This window comes from Blastomyces dermatitidis (genome assembly GCF_000003525.1).
Source record: "Blastomyces dermatitidis ER-3 genomic scaffold supercont1.4, whole genome shotgun sequence".
Classification (NCBI taxonomy): Eukaryota; Fungi; Ascomycota; class Eurotiomycetes; order Onygenales; family Ajellomycetaceae; genus Blastomyces; species Blastomyces dermatitidis.
Window position 1 is genome coordinate 5,272,500 of NW_025544777.1, and position 17,005 is coordinate 5,289,504.

At 48.1% G+C, this 17,005-nt stretch overlaps 4 protein-coding genes across 5 annotated transcripts; 2 read left to right on the plus strand and 2 right to left on the minus strand.

Moving 5' to 3' along the window:
- Positions 1-844: 844 nt before the first annotated feature.
- Positions 845-5,553, plus strand: BDCG_04539 (uncharacterized protein). Its single transcript, XM_045420197.1, has 2 exons — positions 845-1,558; positions 1,717-5,553. The coding sequence occupies exon 2, from the start codon at positions 1,808-1,810 to the stop codon at positions 4,775-4,777; it is 2,970 nt and encodes a 989-aa protein (XP_045276351.1). The 5' UTR covers positions 845-1,558; positions 1,717-1,807; the 3' UTR covers positions 4,778-5,553.
- Positions 5,554-6,207: 654 nt separating this feature from the next.
- BDCG_04540 (uncharacterized protein) lies at positions 6,208-7,954 on the minus strand. Its single transcript, XM_045420198.1, has 2 exons — positions 7,431-7,954; positions 6,208-7,364 (listed from the first exon to the last, which is right to left on the minus strand). Exons 1-2 carry the CDS (start codon positions 7,693-7,695, stop codon positions 6,436-6,438), a joined length of 1,194 nt encoding a protein of 397 aa, XP_045276352.1. The 5' UTR covers positions 7,696-7,954; the 3' UTR covers positions 6,208-6,435.
- Positions 7,955-9,602: 1,648 nt separating this feature from the next.
- On the plus strand, positions 9,603-11,176 carry BDCG_04541 (uncharacterized protein). Its single transcript, XM_045420199.1, has 3 exons — positions 9,603-10,298; positions 10,410-11,074; positions 11,153-11,176. Exons 1-3 carry the CDS (start codon positions 9,980-9,982, stop codon positions 11,162-11,164), a joined length of 996 nt encoding a protein of 331 aa, XP_045276353.1. The 5' UTR covers positions 9,603-9,979; the 3' UTR covers positions 11,165-11,176.
- Positions 11,177-11,833: 657 nt separating this feature from the next.
- On the minus strand, positions 11,834-15,823 carry BDCG_04542. Of its 2 annotated transcripts, XM_045420201.1 has the most exons (3): positions 13,899-15,823; positions 13,386-13,832; positions 12,194-13,169 (listed from the first exon to the last, which is right to left on the minus strand). In XM_045420201.1, exons 1-3 carry the CDS (start codon positions 14,218-14,220, stop codon positions 12,679-12,681), a joined length of 1,260 nt encoding a protein of 419 aa, XP_045280916.1. In that variant the 5' UTR covers positions 14,221-15,823; the 3' UTR covers positions 12,194-12,678. The 2 variants fall into 2 exon arrangements, with proteins under 2 accessions (XP_045276354.1, XP_045280916.1); XM_045420200.1 differs by having other exon boundaries at positions 11,834-13,832; positions 13,899-15,792.
- Positions 15,824-17,005: the final 1,182 nt, after the last annotated feature.

A 17,005-nucleotide genomic window follows, 5' to 3' on the forward strand; every position in this document is an offset into this window, starting at 1 on the left:
AAACAGAGTTTTCATAGAGATCACTTCTCAGATATCTTCACAATTACAGATTGAGAATCTTCTAAAATCAAGAAGATTGATGCATATGACTAGGTCTCTTCATCTTACAATTTATATGGCAATTTGGCCTGGGATTGTGGTGTGATAGGGGAGAATGAGGGATAATTCCACACAGGAGTTTCAAACAATGTCTGGTTCACATTTGACTGAATAACTCCACCACCACACGGGGTATGCGGTCAGTGATGGGGTCAAAATGCTCATATGATCGAGGGCTTTTCAATGAATCTATTAGCGGGTTCTTATTGGAGCGGTTTTTGCATCTAACTTTGTAAATCATTGAGCTTGTTAGAGATGAGATATTAGAGATGAGATATTAGAGATTAGATATTTGAGAACAAAGAGGAATCAATAATCAATTCAGAATACATGGCAATCAGAATGCAGGGTGATTTGAAGCTAAATGTAATTACTCATTAAAACATGGTGGCACTTCTTAGCTGTATAATTGAATCTGAGCGGCGCAATTCTTTTGATAGCGCCCTCCGTATTGTAGCTGGTCTGAGGGGGGGTGTTGAGTGTCCCGGGTTGATCGGGCCCTTCTACCAGCAGTGCGCTGGTGGTGACTGAGCTCTTTTGCCCCAGTAGCCTACAACTATTCTACATCCGCGAGGTCTGCTTACTTAGCGAGGTCGAGTGGCGCTTTTAGCGAGGTTGACTTTTCTGATTCCTGAGAAATTACGGAGTAGAGAAGATAGTGAATAGTGAAATACTAACTAAGATCATATAACTATATAATATAAACCTTTTTTTTTTTTTTTTTTTTTTGCTTAGAAGTAAATTAGTCGTGAGCAATATCTCACACAAGATCAACCTCTTTTCACACCGAGAATTGACATTTGTAGGGGCTACACAGTACTCCGTAAAGGTGATTGATTGTGGTTGGAGAAAATGTGGGGGACGCGTTGATTTATTTATGTCAGCTGACTGTAACATCGCGACCCGCTCTTTTTCCCGAGAGATTGCAATGTAACAACGGTACGGTACGGAGTACATAACATAAATTCCGCATCGCAGAAGCGCAGAAGCGTTGGAATATCAGACTATCACCATCACATCATCACAAAATAGAGTGCTGGGGTCTTCTTTCTTTCTCAGGTCCTCTTTTCTTTTCTTTTTCTTTTTCCCTTTCTTTTTTTTTATCATTCTTCAACCAATTGGCAAGAATCAAGCCGCTCGCGATTTTCCTTGATCATCGCTGTCCGCCATTTATTAGTTGCCCAATGGCCCACTCAGATCTCAGCCAACAAGCTCCATCGCCTTCGTCCGTCTGGTCTCGCTGAGCCCTATCACAATAGTCCCGACGATCCTGCAGCCAGAGATTCCCTTTTCGACCTTGCAATTGGCAACTCCCCCGCTGTGCAAGTCTGTGACCTACCGCGTTGGCTGGCATCCTGTTTCCTCGCGCCACAGCATCAATCGTCGTCGTTTGACCAGTCCATATTCCTGTCCGAATCTGTATCGACTGCTGTTTAATATCCCCTAATCCATTGCTCCCGTGAGTCCCTGTTGCCACAATTGTTCTTGCAAATCAGGTCGCACTGGCGACTGCGGTGCGACCCCCAATGCGCTATGGGCAATCCCAACTGGCAACACAAACCCACGGAAATAAACCTCCCATCGTCGTCTGGGGAAAGATTGTCTGACCTTTTGCAGATACAGACTGAGATCTCGATACGATGGATATTGTATGAAACAGAAGGAACAAAACAAAAAGAAGGAAAACCCGTTCTGAAACTACGTCGCTATGGACGCCCGTCCGCATACTTCTTCGTCGTCCACGACGTCACCCGTGTTAACACAGCCTCCGCCGCTACAAGCACCACCTAAATTTTCCAGATATCGTTCCGTCCGGAAAGCTGCTGAGGCACAGGCAATTCAGAATGCAGCTGCGCAGTCCTTTCCAACTCCCTTGAGCCCGCCCCCGTTGCCTATGAGTTCCGAGATCGGTTCGCCGCCGCCGTTCTCTAAGACACAGAATGAATCGATCAAGCGCAGCATGTCTAGATACCGACACGCGAAACCTAGTGCAACCAAGACTGCCTATCCTGTCCCTTCCCCCTCGCCGCTTCCAGCTGCGGTGACATTACCTACCCGTCCACACACAGACGGAGACTGCATGCAAGACCTTCAGGCAAGGGAGCAACACGAGATTACCCCGAAGCAGCAGGGCGCGGGATCTACCAGGCTACAGGACCACTCGGACACGGCGCCTGCATCCGATGCGTCTTGCTCTCAGGGAGCTGTGCAGTCAACAAGTCAAAGTCATGACACCAAAGGCTCACATGGAGCGGGTCCCATAGATAACATCGCGGAAGATACAAAGCCACCCACTGGATATTTCTCTCTAGAAAGGCATAGTAGTATGTCCAGCATGGAAGACTCTCGACCCCGCCGATCACGTACGCATACTGATCCTGGGCGTGCAAACGTCCGCTCTCCCACGAGTGAATCACATAATACCCCCGCCGTGCCTGGTAGACTACGCACCGTTCCTGAGCCAAGAATGCTAGACATTCAGGACCATGTGCAAAACATTACCAATGAAGAGCTCGCCGCGAATGAGAGAGCGGCTGCAGCGCATAATGGTTTGAAGTCGAAACCCCAACTAGTGAAAGTGAAAGGGGGCGGGTTCTTGTCACGGATGAAAGCCTTGGATCCTACTTCGAGCTCGAAACCTAACAACAACAGCAGCGGCGGCAACAGTCATCATAATAATAATCGAGAAAGATTAAAGACACTCATCTCTTCTCCACTACCAATCAGCCCTGACGAGGTCAAGGTGGCCTCTGGCAATGAAGCACCTATCTCTGCTGTCAATGCCGGCGAAAGAAAAGTCCTGGTAATTTGCAACGACTCCTTTATATGTCTCCCGTTTACCCCGACTACGCAGGCGCAGGATCTCCTAAATTCGGCGGCAAACTGTTTGTCAGAGAACATCGAGCCGCAATCTTCGATTCTCTTGGAATCTTTCAAGCAGCTCGGTCTAGAACGACCACTGCGAAAATACGAACACGTACGTGATGTCATGAATTCATGGGATAGCGATTCGCAGAACCATTTAATGGTGTCACGGCTGCCGGACCAGCGTGAGAGGGAGGGCCTCGATGTCAGATTGGCTCCGCGTAAGCAGCCCTCGGAATCTATATTCCACCTTTACCATTCTCAACGCCCGGGCAAGTGGGAAAGACGCTGGGTTACCCTGCGGTCAGATGGCCAGGTCACTATCGCGAAGAAGCAGGGTGGAGAGTCCATGAATATCTGCCATTTGTCTGACTTTGATGTCTACTCGCCTACCTCACTGGAGACGGTGAGAAGGGTCAAGGCTCCGAAACGGATATGTTTTGCAGTCAAGAGCCAGCAGAAATCTAGCATGTTCTTGACAACGGAGAATTTTGTGCATTATTTTGCCACCGATGATGAGCAAATAGGGTTGGGGTGGTATAAGGCGGTTCAGCAATGGCGGAGCTGGTACCTCGTGAATGTTCTGGGCGAAGGTGATAAGGAGGAAGATTCGATTAATTCGGATGCGAAATCTCCGCAGTCGGGAGCCCAGAAGTCGAGGTCACGTCAGGGTTCCGATGCCTCTATTCCCTATCAACTTGGAACATTCAAACCGCTTCTGGATATGGATATATCAAAGTGGAAAATCGAGCCTATCGACAACATCCCAGAGGAGGTTTCCAATGAGCCATCCATATCAAAAGCTGCTTCCGTCCATGGTCGCCCAACGCGCCCTCAGAAACGACCCTCCACACCCGCAAAGAAATCCAAAAAGGAGCCCACCACCGAATCAGACCCCGACCCCTTTGTTTCTTCAGGCCTACTTGGTAAAACATACGCCCAACGCAAAAAGGCTCTAGAGGAACGGGAAAAAGACGCTTCCCAACAAGCATTCACCGGCCTTGGCCTCCTCCGAAACCTAGCCACTGAAAGTCCCACTTCCCCCAGTGACCGCCCAAGTCGCCGAAACAGCCGCGACTACACGTCACCACAAATCCCCACAAGCCCCAAAGATAGCATCAATGGCGGCCCCTTCAGCAGATCCAAGTCCGTCAAGCAGAAACCCAAACCCCTCATCGACCTGACGCCCGTATTCCAAGAACCGCCCCAACACACACGAAAGGGGCGAGGCGTTGCCGCGGAACACGGGCAACCGCTGGTCGAGGCAGCCACGAGCCCTGAAGTGCCGCCCGGTGCAATTGTAATTCCCAGCGCAACCACCTGGCGAAAACCAGTACAGTCACCTGCGACTTCTCACGGTGCTCCTCCCAATATCACCCGCGGCGGCGGAAGCATCCACCATACCCGCCCCACAACATCCCATGGCACCACCACCACTGTCCGACGCCGTGAACGCGCCGCTACAGTTAACAGCAGCAGCTACAACAACGAGTCCATCCCGCCATTGCCCGTCACAGCCCCCGGGACAATGCTACCCGAAAACCTCCAATCCAAATCTCAAGCCCACGCCCTAACCCACACATCCCCCTTCGCGCCTACAGGTCTCCTTGCCCGCGCTGCCACAACCGCCGCGCGGCCGCCGGGCCGGTATGACACCGGCCGCGGTGTGGCAACGGGCGATAGGAATAATTTCGCGAAGCCGATGGTGGATCTATCGCAGGAGAGTCAGTTTGTGGAGGGGAGTTTGTTGAGGGGGGTTGAGGCGGGAGAGGTTGTTGTTGGGAAGGGGCCTGTTGCTGGTGATCGGAAGTGAATTATGCAGCAGGGGCGGGGGTAGGTTAATAATATGACCCTTTCTTTTTTCCTAGGATTTAACTGGTTTGAAAGGGTCTGGTAGGTATGTTGAGGGTTGGGAATCTGGTTTGGGGAAATTTACGAGTTTGATTTCCTGTATTGTCTGTGGATGATTGATTGGCGATGTCATTGATTTACGAATGGGCCTCTTATATTGTTATTGGGAGGGAGGGTGTTTTCTTATCTGTTCTTCTACTTCTTGTGCTGCCCTACACCTTAGCAGCACAGCCTCCCTTCCACTTTTCGGAGCTTTTTTCTTCTTTTCTTCTTTTCTTTCCCTCGCCCTCTTGAAGGACGCGAAGGCTTTCTTTCTTCTTCTTCTTCTTCTTCTTCTCCCTTTTCAACCATACAGGGTATCCATCCGTCACTGCACTTCTCGGGATTTATTATCTTAACATTACATAACTATATATTCTTCTTTTTTCTGTTCATTTTCTTCTCGCATCAAAAAAACAAACCTCTTATTTTTTTACCCTTGCTTCTTTCCCCTTCTCTTCGCTCTATATATGCATTACACTCTGCGAGGGAAGATTTGAGGTCCGGGGGAGGGGATTTGGCATGAGAAGAGCCTGAGCGGGCAACCAGGCGAATAATGAAATTTAAAATATACATATATCATCTCTACTAGATTTACCTGTGTCTGTTTTGTCATTTCAATGTCTACAGTACAAAAAAGTAATAAATAGTCACGTGATCAATTCACGACAATAGATCCATGGATCCGATCCTACACAGCAAAACATTCTCTTCTCCATCGCATCCCACAAGGGGACATCAAATAGTGAAAAGATGAATCCAACCCCATCCAAGCCGCGTATATAACGCAGGCCCGTACGAGAACAAAGAGGTATACAACAGCGACGACAAATCAAGGTCATCAAGCCATTGTACATCATAAAACCACAGCCACCCTTTCAGCCTTCTCTATTTGATGATAGGAGGCGGCGTGGCATGGTTTTTTTTCTCAAAATTGTTTCAAAAATTCCCAGCCGATCCGAAGACCAACATGGAGCGGTCAGTAGTTGTAGTTTTCAACTAGCAAAAACGTTGCCTCAGGCGAACCTTCACTGGTAACGTAAAACCCGTGCACTTGGATGGGGAAGGAAAAGAGAGAGAAAAAAGAAGAAGAATAAAAAGAGTTGGGGGACGACGAGGAGTATTTATAGGGTTGGGCGTGGGAGTCACGGGTGGCGCTAGTCGTAGCCGAGATTCAGGGCGGATGCTGATTGGCGGATTGTCGGATGTTAGTCAGCGGCTGGTCTGGTCATGTGATGTAATGTTTGTCTTGTTTGTGTATGGAGTGGCGAATGTGTGGTAATAATGTACTATACATTACATATATACACAGGAAGGGGAGGCGGTGCGACCGACCAGAAGCGCATATGGAAGTTGCAAGATGGAGATTATTGTGTGACGGTTGTAATTACTAACGGACTCGCTCCTGCAGGGGTATCCATATATATATTTCCGAAAAGTATCCGCCTTTCCATGTCTGTCAACAGCCCAAGACATCTGATGTAGCCCTTGAAGGAGAGAAAACAAGATGTCAATAACTCCCTTTGCAATGAATAAATGAAAGGCAGAAAGAAGAAAAACAAGGAAAGTAACGTTATCCCATCACGAGCCCCCCGACTTCGCTTTGATCTCCTCCATCTGCGTCAGAATCACCTCCAACTCCCGCTCCCGCTCCTTCACCCTCCCGTTATCCTTATCCTTATCCTTATCACCTCCCTCCTTCAATCTCTCAATCTCCTCCCTAATCTCCGTACTGTTTTTCCTCAACTCAAAATACCTCAAATACTCCCCCTTATCCCCGCCGAAACACACCCCGTACCCCTCACAATAACAAGTATACTCATCCGGACAATACTCCTCCACCCGCCCAAACACATACTGCCACAGATACTCCCACACCCGCCCGCTCAGCCGGTCATCCAGCGCCGTCGCCAACAACCAATTCCGAAACTCCACATAGCGCTCGCGCGGCACGGAGCGGATCCGGTCGGCGCTCACGGCAAACTGGCCGCAGCAGGGCTGCGAGAGGACGCGGGGGATGGGCGTTGTGGGGAACAGTTCGGTCCACGCTTGGCCCATCACGGCGGATTCGGGGATGTTTAGGATGTCGTCTTGGCTTTGGGTTTCGCCCGTGTCGCTGGCGCTGGCGCTTTGACCCGCCGTCGTCGTTTTGGTGGTGCCTTGGTCGGTTGGGATGGTGGGGTGGATGTGGTCCGGGCAGCCCGGGTTGTGGTGGCAGCGCAGGTTCATGTAGCCGTCGCGCAGGACCTTGGCGCTGCGGAGGCGTTGGACGGCTTGTGCGGAAGAGGAGGAGGAGAGAAAGTCGTTGTTGTGCCATGTGACGGCGTGGGCGTGCATGAAGATTGAGATGTCTGGGAGGGCGTGGTAGGTGTCTATTATGTAGGTTAGGTAGACCATGGCTTCGTGGCCCTTGTTGGCGGGGACGGTGAGGTAGGGGGATATGGTGGGGGTGGTGTTGTTTAGGGTGGTGGGATTGTCGACGATATAGATTGCGGTTGTGAGGGTGGGGTCTGCGGAGGAGAGGCTGGAGGCCCAAGTCGTGTCTTATTCGAGCAGGGAGGCGATTACGAGGGTACGGGTGAGGTTGTGAGGCGTGGACGGTTCATTTTGAGGCCGTTTGGGGTCGGAGCTGGACGCTGGAGGAGGAGGAGAAGGAGGCGGAGGAGGGCGAGGTGGTGAAGAGGTAATCGGACTCTGTACAGACGAAGCCGGATAGGATGTATTTGGCGCGTGGAAGGAAAAAGGACCCTGGCTGCGATAGTAGAAGGCCAGCAGCAGGAGGAGGACGATGGCCAGCGTAAGGCTGATCAGCTGCCTGCGATTGGGATATGTGCATTGCATTGTGCAATGCCTCACTCACTCATGGTTATATTGGGGGGAGGGAGGGGAGTGGTCAGGCCATAGCGGTAACTAGGTGATGAACTAATAGACCGAACAATGAGATGAAAAAAGGCCGTCAAAACACAAGCTTTGATGAAGCTGATGGGATGAGTCGTTGTCTCTCGCAACCGCCATTTTGTTTTTTGCCTCTTCTAACCGGCTGAATTGCCCTCTTCCACCTGCAGATCATGGGTTAGCCCTGGCTCCAGCTGTTCGGGTTTGGGCACGGAAATCCGAGTGATGATAGCAAGGGGGAGGAAATGATGTTTATGCGAGGAGTTAACAACAATGCTTATGCCAGTAATATCATTATTTTTCTTGATGTGTTTTGCTCTGGTGTCAGCTTCTACTGTTTGCAGTCCTACAGGCTACTTAACGCTGTTCCAGTCTTCTGTTTCTGATATACTTGAATAGCTATGAGAAATACATCAGGTAAAGCCTTCGTACACACATACATAAGCATTAGATGTACACTGGTGTCTCATCTGAAGCCTCATTCTTCCCCCCGCACTGTAGTCTGTGCCACACAACAAGCGCCCGCGCCTCAATGCGGCCTGAAACAATCACCCACCTAGTTACACAGTAAGTTAAGTTACGCCTTATTACCAATGCGGCCGTGAAGGAACGCCAATTCACTTTTTTCATTTTTACGCCATGGTGAACACAAATATTTATCTTGTTGTCAGCCCAGTAAGGTGCAAAGCCTCATGATGATCACTGCCAGTCATTAATTCACACCAGCCAACAGTCAAACAATCCAACTGTCTGGCGCTTAGGACCCTGCATCTGATTGGCTTGTCAGCGGCGAATTTTGTTTGTTTCTCGAGCGCCAACTTTCTCCAGCTCCGATTGGCTGCCCCTGAAGAATTGCCCCTGTCAGAACGCGCGGGAACCGGTGGATGAACCATGGTACCTAATCTCAGTAGCCACCACATGGGCCAATAATGAAGCGATGGTTTGGGAAGGAGTGGGGCCAAACGGCGGCTAAAAGAGTTTATTCTTTTCCAAACATTGTTTCTTGTTGTTTGCAACTTGGCCGCGCGCGTTTGGGATTTGGTATTGGGATACAACGAAACACTGGAGAGCGACGCTGAGAAGGACGATGTTGTGTTCTTATTCTGTGAAATACGGAGTTGAAATCTGTCAACTTCGTATGTATCAAGAGTTCATCGTCTACTTGGCGCATGGGTGGGTTGCAGTGTTATGCAATTATTTTGGTTACCTCTCGCGTTGGTTTAGTCTACCAACAAATTCTCTCTGTTATCACAACTCTGCGGATGGAGAGTTCCAGGACAAATATAGAGACGGCCGTCAGCCTTTGCTATGTTGATCAATTGATAATGATCCTTCAACTCTCCCTATCGTGCAAAAAAAATCAGCCCCAAAATTTACGAAACCCATTGAGTAATGACGACTTATAGCGACTGGCAGCCTTTCTCGGCGTGCCTATGATAAGGCAGTCGGCCAGTGTGCCAGTGCCTTAACTTGTCTTGAGCCCGATTCCGACGGGAGTTTGAAGGGGCCAGAGGTTCTATCCTTGATGTTCGATTGGATGGCAGTGGGGTGGGGTTGGTATGGGGCGGCACAGATACTAACTGGATCCTGAAGGAAATAGATCAGGGGTGGTTTGTTTTAATATTCATTTTATCTGAAAATATCTGCCGTGAAAAGTTCGAATCGAACTGATTATCATAGTTAACTACTAGGCGGGAATTGATAATAAACAATGATGTAAAAAGGATGTGCATCTTCTCACCGTTTCACTATGGGGTATTTCTCTAGGTTTCGACTAGAGTAGGTAACTAACTATAAACTATCCAGCCATTTTTCTTCTAGATAATCTTCAGGCACAGGATAGTAAGATAGAGAGAAAACAGATGCATCCGCTCTCGCTAACTCCAAAAACTGTGTGGTCTGGGCGTGTTTCTGTTGTTGGCTTGCTTATCTTTCTGCGATGCGTCCACTGAAGCCCTGAATCTTTCGCCTGATTCTGTTTCTCTTCGTCTCTTCCATTCTCATTCTTCTTTTCTTCTTGATTCCCGCTGTGACACGGCAGTAAACTCCCTTGTTTCCCCAGTAATTGATATCCAATCCCACCATCTGCTGTATGTGCCACTATCCTTGTGTTCTCTCCTTGCTATCTGATAGCGGAGTTTGTCACACACTCCAGCTCCGATCTGCGCGGGATAACATAAAAAGAAACAAGAAAACAGGGAACGAAAAAGTCCGTTCTTAGATCATCGACATGAGACGGATCCCCTTCTACTCCTCATCACGCTTCTCTTTCCTCCACGCGGGGCTCCTAACCGCCTGTCTCTCTCCGCTCCTCTTCTCCAACCCCGTCCATGCGGCCAGCAGGAAGTGCTACCTCCCCAATGGCGATGTTGAAGAGGGTGACGCGCCTTGCTTCCCGCAGAACCCTGAATCCGCCTGCTGCGGCGGGAGCGAATATGTCTGCGCGACAAATAATATGTGCGCCCACTACAAAGGCGGCTACTATGTCATAGGCAGCTGTACAGATCCCACGTGGAACAATCCCGCGTGTCCTGGATATTGTTTCTTCCGTCCGTTCCTCCCGTTCCCCCCTCCACATATCCATGTATATATATAGATGGATATATAGATATGGATATAATATACATACATATCATCCTAAACTAATGTATATAAAACAGGCGACCACATCCACAACTCCGTCTACCGCTGCACAGACGATACATACTGCTGCCTCGACGGCCCAGAATGTAACTGCACCACCAACGCCAACACGCAAAAAATCTTCGACTTCCTCCCCTCTTATTCGTCCCTCGTCGGCTCCTCTGTCTCTCTCAACACCGCGGCTCAGACTACATCCCTATTCACCCCACCCGGCGCAACCCCGCCGCCAACAACGTCAACATCAGCGACTTCATCGGCCGAATCCACTGAATCGACCGCATCGACAACTACTACGGGCACGGAATCCAAATTCACTACTCCGACTAGATTAAGTTCAGGGTCTGGGACATCAGGGGTAAACCCTACTGGTGCCGTAGAGGGGGCTGCGGGCGGACCCACTCCCGCGCCGGAATTACCTGTGAACCAATATAATGATAACGATATTGGTATGAAGATTGGGCTGGGCGTGGGTATTCCACTGGGAGTTATCGCAGTGCTTCTTGCTGCATTGGTATATCGCTTGTGGAAAAGGGGCGCTGGTGGGAATGTCAATGCTGGCCCTGGTTCTGGCCCTGGCGGTGCGGGATCTGGGTATGCTTCTGGATATACTTCAGACGCTGGTGCTGCCGCTGGCGCTGGCGGTATCGCTGGTTTCTTCAGTCGGATGTGGCGAAAGGACGACGTACGTATTTCTTGCGATAGTTACCTCTCTCTCGTTTCTAATTTCCCTTCTTTCACTCAATGCATCGCACATCGACAGGTTTCAACCTAGCTAAGAATACATAACGTAATATGTATAGCCAACAAGCCGCATTCCCATGCTCGCAAATACACCAGCAGCAGCCGAAGTGCCGGATACGTCCATGAACCAACCTATGAACGGCCACGGGTTCTCTCTAGCGTACGCCCACTATAAACCAGACGAGATAACTATGTCGCAGACGCCCCGGCCCGTTCATGAGGTCCCTTGATGGTGCATTTCATTTTATTTTGTGATCGTGTTGAGATTTTTTTTTTTTTTTTTTTTCTGGGGTGTATTATTAGAGGGATAAATAACTTTGAAATTTAAGAGTGGTTGGAATTGGTTTAAGCTAAACAAACCCCTGTGTTTTTCTACGCTGAAATAGCATGGTTGAGCGAGCTACTTCTTTGTGAAGGAAAAAAAAACATATATGTCGTCACTGTGATTCTATGCTTCCACCCACCCATTTTTCTTTTTCTTTTCTTTTCTTCCTATTTTCAATCTTCCTCATTCCCTTCTTCCCGCTTTATCTCTGTGCAACAACAACAACAGCGGTAGTTGCACAGGAAGTGGAAACTCCGAATCCGCCGATTTAACAGATGCATATATACCAACGGGGATACCCACAGTTGGGCCTATCCGCTGTTATTTTTAGATATTGTTCCTTTTTTTTTTTTTTTTTTTTTTTTTTTCGTCGTAGTTGAATTGCCGCGGCGAATGGAGGCGAACGATCACTTGTACTACGCGACGTACTGTACATACTCATTCATCACTTCCTCTTTCCAGAGTTTTTTTTTTGAAGTTCGAGTCATTAGTTACCCTTCAATTGATAATTGCTCCTATAGCCTTTCCTGTGACTTCTTTACCTTGCTTTTATCTGTTATATTTCCTCTAGTTTCTGGGAACTGTGCTGAATTTCCCAAGGAATTTCTCTCTCGATGTATGGTTTCTAGTGAGGCGGACGGATGCAGTGGTGCGGTTGAATGCCGCTCCTGGAGGAAACCCTTGCACTGCGTATTAAAATATCCCAACATTTGAAGACACACTGCTAGCCGGTAGGATTTTAATTCTACACCATGGTATGAAGTTGGTTCATTGTCGCATGACCTCATTTGGTCGGTCAGGAGTGAAATTAACCTTAGAATACGTGTTTGGAGTACATGTGCACGTTTTATCTGATGCATCTTAGAGACGCCATGATTAAAATTAGGAATTGGTTCAAAATATTAAGTAGATCTATCTATATATACCACGCCCTCCCGAGATGATACATGAAGCTTTGGTTATTTCGTTTCCGCTCATAACTTGACCCATCCTCCTTTCTTATCCTTCCAAGGCTCTACTCCTTTTTTGCCTTTACTGACAAATATAAGGAAGTAAAAGAATTATACGAGTAGCAATTTGGCTAAAGGGGAGCAGGAACAGATCTATTAAGTCGTTCCTATTAACTCGTTTTTAGCCACAAACGGACGGTGTGTGAGATGAAAAAAATAAAAAAAGGAGAAAAGAACCCGAAAGCCAAAGTATGAGCGAACTTTTCCTAGTTAGGAATTGTTATTAACCCCACGTATTGTACGCTGATCATCATCGTTGTCGTCGCCATGTAGTTGAAAGTCATCTTCAATGAATAAATGAGCTACATCTGCATCGCTCGGCAGGGGCATGGGCGTGGCGCCGCCTCTCGGGGTAATAGAGCTGCGAGATGTGGTTCGGTCAGTACTGCTACGCTGCAGTATGGTCACGGCGCCGTGTCTTGGGGTATTTGAGCTGTGAGATGGGGTTCCGGCGGCATTGATACCCTGTAGTATGGCCACGGCGCTGCGTCTCAGGGTGTCAGGACCACAAGATGGTGTTCTGGTAGTATTACTATGCTGCAGAATGGTCACAGTGCCTACTATCGGGGTATTAGGGCCACGAGATGGGGTTCCGGCAGTATTACTACGCTGCAGTATGGCCATGGTGCCGCCTCTTGGGGCATTTGAGCCGCGAGATGGGGTTCCGGCAGTATTGCTACGCTGCAGAATGGTCACAGCGCCTCCTCTTGGGGTATTGGAGTCACGAGATGGGGTTCTGGCAGTATTTCTACGCTGCAGTATGGTCATGGAGCTGCCTCTTGGGGTATCTGAGCCGCGAGATGGGGTTCCGGCAGTATTACTACGCTGTAGTATGGTTATGGCGCTGCCTCTTGGGGCATTTGAGCCGCGAGACGGGGTTCCGGCAGTATTGCTACGCTGCAGAATGGTCACAGCGCCTCCTCTCAGGGTATTAGAGCCATGAGTTGGGGTTCCGGTAGCATTGATACGCTGGAGCATGGTCACGGCATCACCTCTCGAGATATTTGACTCGCGAGATGGGGTTCCAGCAGCATCATCAGACCGTGTGTTGCCATCGTTGCTTCCAGGTGATGCGATGCATCGGAGGGCATACCGGAAGATCTCTTTAGGTTCATCATCGGAAAGGAAATACGTTGTATATTCTTTCTCAAAGTCTTCGGTTCCCTCGGCTTGCACCTTACGCTCTGGCCAGTTTTTCACTTTGACGAGAGCTGCAATGTGGAGTTTGGCAAGTTGGGATAGCCAAAACTGGTTGGCCTGTTCGAACTCTTTTTTAAAAGTTAGTCTTTCGCTGAAGTTGTCACTTTCCTCATCAGCGAAGGGTTTATCCCTCAGGATTGCTTCGTATCTATCCTGGTTATTTCCTTCATATCAAAAGTTAATATATAATAGTGAGATGAATAAGCATGAATAAAGGTAAACACTCTTACCAGCTTTGTCAGAGTTGAGTCTGAATTTGAGAACACGGTTCAAGAAGTCATTCAGAGAGAAATTCTCAAAGCGCTCCAAGTCTGTTGCAGCGTGGAGCTTTGAATGGAGGTACTGCACAGTTTCAACGAATTTATTGCCGGCAGGGGTGACAACTTGTAGGTCTTCCGCCTTGGCCCCAAGAACGCACACACGAACATCCGCGAACAGGTTTTCGAGGAACCGGTGGCTTTCGAAGTAGGGAGGTTTCGTTGTTTTGTCGAATTCAGATGCATTCCTAAGAGGAGGTGGCGGCTTTAAATGTGGCGAAGATGGCGTATACATGGGGAAAACTGAAAGAGAGAAAATTGGGGACGAAATGGAACAGGTTGGATCCGAAGATATTTTGCACTCACCAGGAGATATTGTGAACGAAAAGCAAGCAAGTCGATTGATTATACACGCCGGGCTGATTCATCTCGGAGTGACAACATTCCAAGAAGAAAAGAGAGGAAAGCATAAGAGAAATGAATTCGAGCGTATCTTATATCCTCCTATTGCAGAGAAAAATGTGGTGAAATGATCAGGAATACTCCGCATCACGGCCTGGAGCGAAAGTTCAAAAGCTGAAGGACAACAGGATACTCCTGGTATTCACCGTGGTGCGTAAATCTTGAGAATTCCAACTCCTCTCGCATGTTTTCGGGCGGTGAAATCAGAGTAATGGAGAGTAATATTCCCCCACCGAGTGGAATTATCCAGAATCGTAGTGACACTGGGTTTCCATATGCGACGAAGGCCATTGGCGGTTGGATTTGTGACGGGAACTCTTTACGGGTTGAAGTTGGTGGGACGATAGAGAGCTAAAGCACCTTTCTCTCAGGCATAACCCGCAAGTTCCCGATCTTCGAATATCTTTCAAAGGTATATATAGATAAGTACTCCGTAGAATTAGTGGAATGGTCCATGAGAGATGGAAAACCAGTCGGGAAATTTTAGCAGGGAGGAAACAGGGCGCAAGCCGAACGCTTCGACTTCTCCATTTCAACAACAGAGAAGAAAGAAAGGATTTTGTTTCTTCTGTAGCCCAACATACAACGGCTACGCACGTAAATTGCTTTTCTGTCATCGAACAATGAATCCTGTTTGGTTGCAAAGATAGAACTCCTGTGCTGCGCCAAAAGTGTGAAAGTTTCTCGAAAAATTTGCTGTGGCACCGCCAATCTGAGTTGCGAAGAAAGATTCAAACTTGCAACGCTAGAATGTAGAATCCCGCTACCCGTCTGGTCACGATGAAAAGGACATCTGCACTGCAGTCGGGTTACTCGCATGGAGAGTCCGAATTCCTGGCATGATCCTAAGGATAGCGCTATTCATCATCACCACGCCCTTCACACATTTATGTAATGCCAGTTCCTGTGTGTAAATTCCTTCATAACCGCTTTGGCTGGCGTTTCTCGATGACGCATGTTGTTTCTCCGGCACGATTTGACGATTGCGCACACCGGAACCGTGGTAGAGTCATTCCCTTCCATCTTCGACAGCCCTCATTCGCAGGCCTTGAGAAAACAGAAACACTGGGTTATGTGTGGATGTTTTCTTTGGAAAGAAGTGAGTGGCTTGTGCCAACATGACAAACATCGAACCTAAATCCGCATATTAGATCGACAAAGGGGCTCTTGGTGTGGACTGTACAGGAAGAAAGTTCGTATTTCATTGTTTTCGTAGTCTCAGGCACACTGTTATCCGCCCATCTCTGCATCTTTGTGGCGTATCTGGACCAAATTGATAGTAGTGGGGAGAAGTCAACTGTGGAACGAAATAGTGGCTGCCCAACTTAGTTAACTAGCTTGGCATATATATTTTGGACAAGATCCATTCGTCAGGTAGCTCCACGAACTGTTGCGACGTTTACATACGTACAGTCCCGTATAACACACAAGATCCATTCCCATTCCAAGTCCTGACAATGGTCGTCGTTGGTGATGCTGCTTTTTGCTCAGGGATGACGACATCACGTGATTATTTTTCCACTTTTGGATGCTGGCTCAAGGGCACCATGTGTCTCGCAGGCCAGGAGTTTAGCAAATGCTCAACAAGGTGGTGCTTCATTTCCTGAGTTGCTGGCTAGCTGCGTGCCAACCCATTGTTGAACTTCAGCTCCAGGAGCATGATATCTACTACTACTGTGTCACCCGAATTTGATATTCAGGGTGCCTACAGTTGCACTTATATACTTCCACAGCTACAAGTACCAAGCGATCTTGCCTTTCTCATTCAGCCGGCCCAATGAAGGGAACAAGCGAATTTAACAGGGGCTATATCACCCATTTGAGTGGGTATAAGGATGGATCTACCAGAATACGTTGAAGAACTTTTAACTTCAGATTAAGTCTTAGTCATATTCGTGATGGGTTTGGCGCTCTTCCGCGAAGCCTAAAGATGGAGTGACGCCTATATATTTTGTTGTCCGCTGATAGGCTAATAATGTACCCAGTTCTTACACCTAGAGGTGTTTTGGGAAAATACTCCCTTGGAGAGACTGCCTTAGCGTGTCACGATCGTGACAAGCCAGGTCATCGTGGGTGAAAACCATTTTCTACCTGAGGTTAAGCCTCATAGTTGAGTTGAAAATCAGGGATAATGTCCAGAAGTCTGAGGGTCCAAGCTGAAAATTTGGACGATGCGACAGATAGCTATCGTATAGTTATGCCTTTCGAGACCTGCAAAAAATATTGATATTCATAATCACGACATCTACCAAGCAGGCTCATTCAATATTTATTCGGCTTTTCACAAGCACACCTTGCATTACTTGAAACTCGCATGGGGCTTGTAAAATCGTACATGCCTATAAATGGAGCACGAAATATAGTCCTGGTGATAAATCACAGAGCAAAAAACCGAAGGAAGCTGCCGCAATCGCATCACTGTCGGTTATTAGCAATTTGCAGCTCTTTCCGGCGTATATGTGGCCCAGGTGTAATACCGGGACAAGGTATCAAAGAAAACAAAGTAGAATGTGAACAAATTCTCCTCAAAGTTTGCTACCCTATGCTATGGCTAAAAATGGTTGATAATCTGATATGACTCAAGATATATGAACCACTGCTGCCAATATAAAAGAAGA

Coding starts and splice junctions, on each gene's coding strand:
- BDCG_04541 (XM_045420199.1), top strand. CDS start 9,980: ATGAGACGGATCCCCTTCTACTCCTCATCACGCTTCTCTTTCCTCCAC. Junction 10,299..10,409: donor TCCTGGATATTGTTTCTTCC/GTCCGTTCCTCC, acceptor TATATAAAACAG/GCGACCACATCCACAACTCC.
- BDCG_04542 (XM_045420200.1), bottom strand. CDS start 14,220: ATGTATACGCCATCTTCGCCACATTTAAAGCCGCCACCTCCTCTTAGG. Junction 13,833..13,898: donor ACTCAACTCTGACAAAGCTG/GTAAGAGTGTTT, acceptor TTTGATATGAAG/GAAATAACCAGGATAGATAC.
- BDCG_04540 (XM_045420198.1), bottom strand. CDS start 7,695: ATGCAATGCACATATCCCAATCGCAGGCAGCTGATCAGCCTTACGCTG. Junction 7,365..7,430: donor CACGCCTCACAACCTCACCC/GTACCCTCGTAA, acceptor TCTCCTCCGCAG/ACCCCACCCTCACAACCGCA.
- BDCG_04539 (XM_045420197.1), top strand. CDS start 1,808: ATGGACGCCCGTCCGCATACTTCTTCGTCGTCCACGACGTCACCCGTG.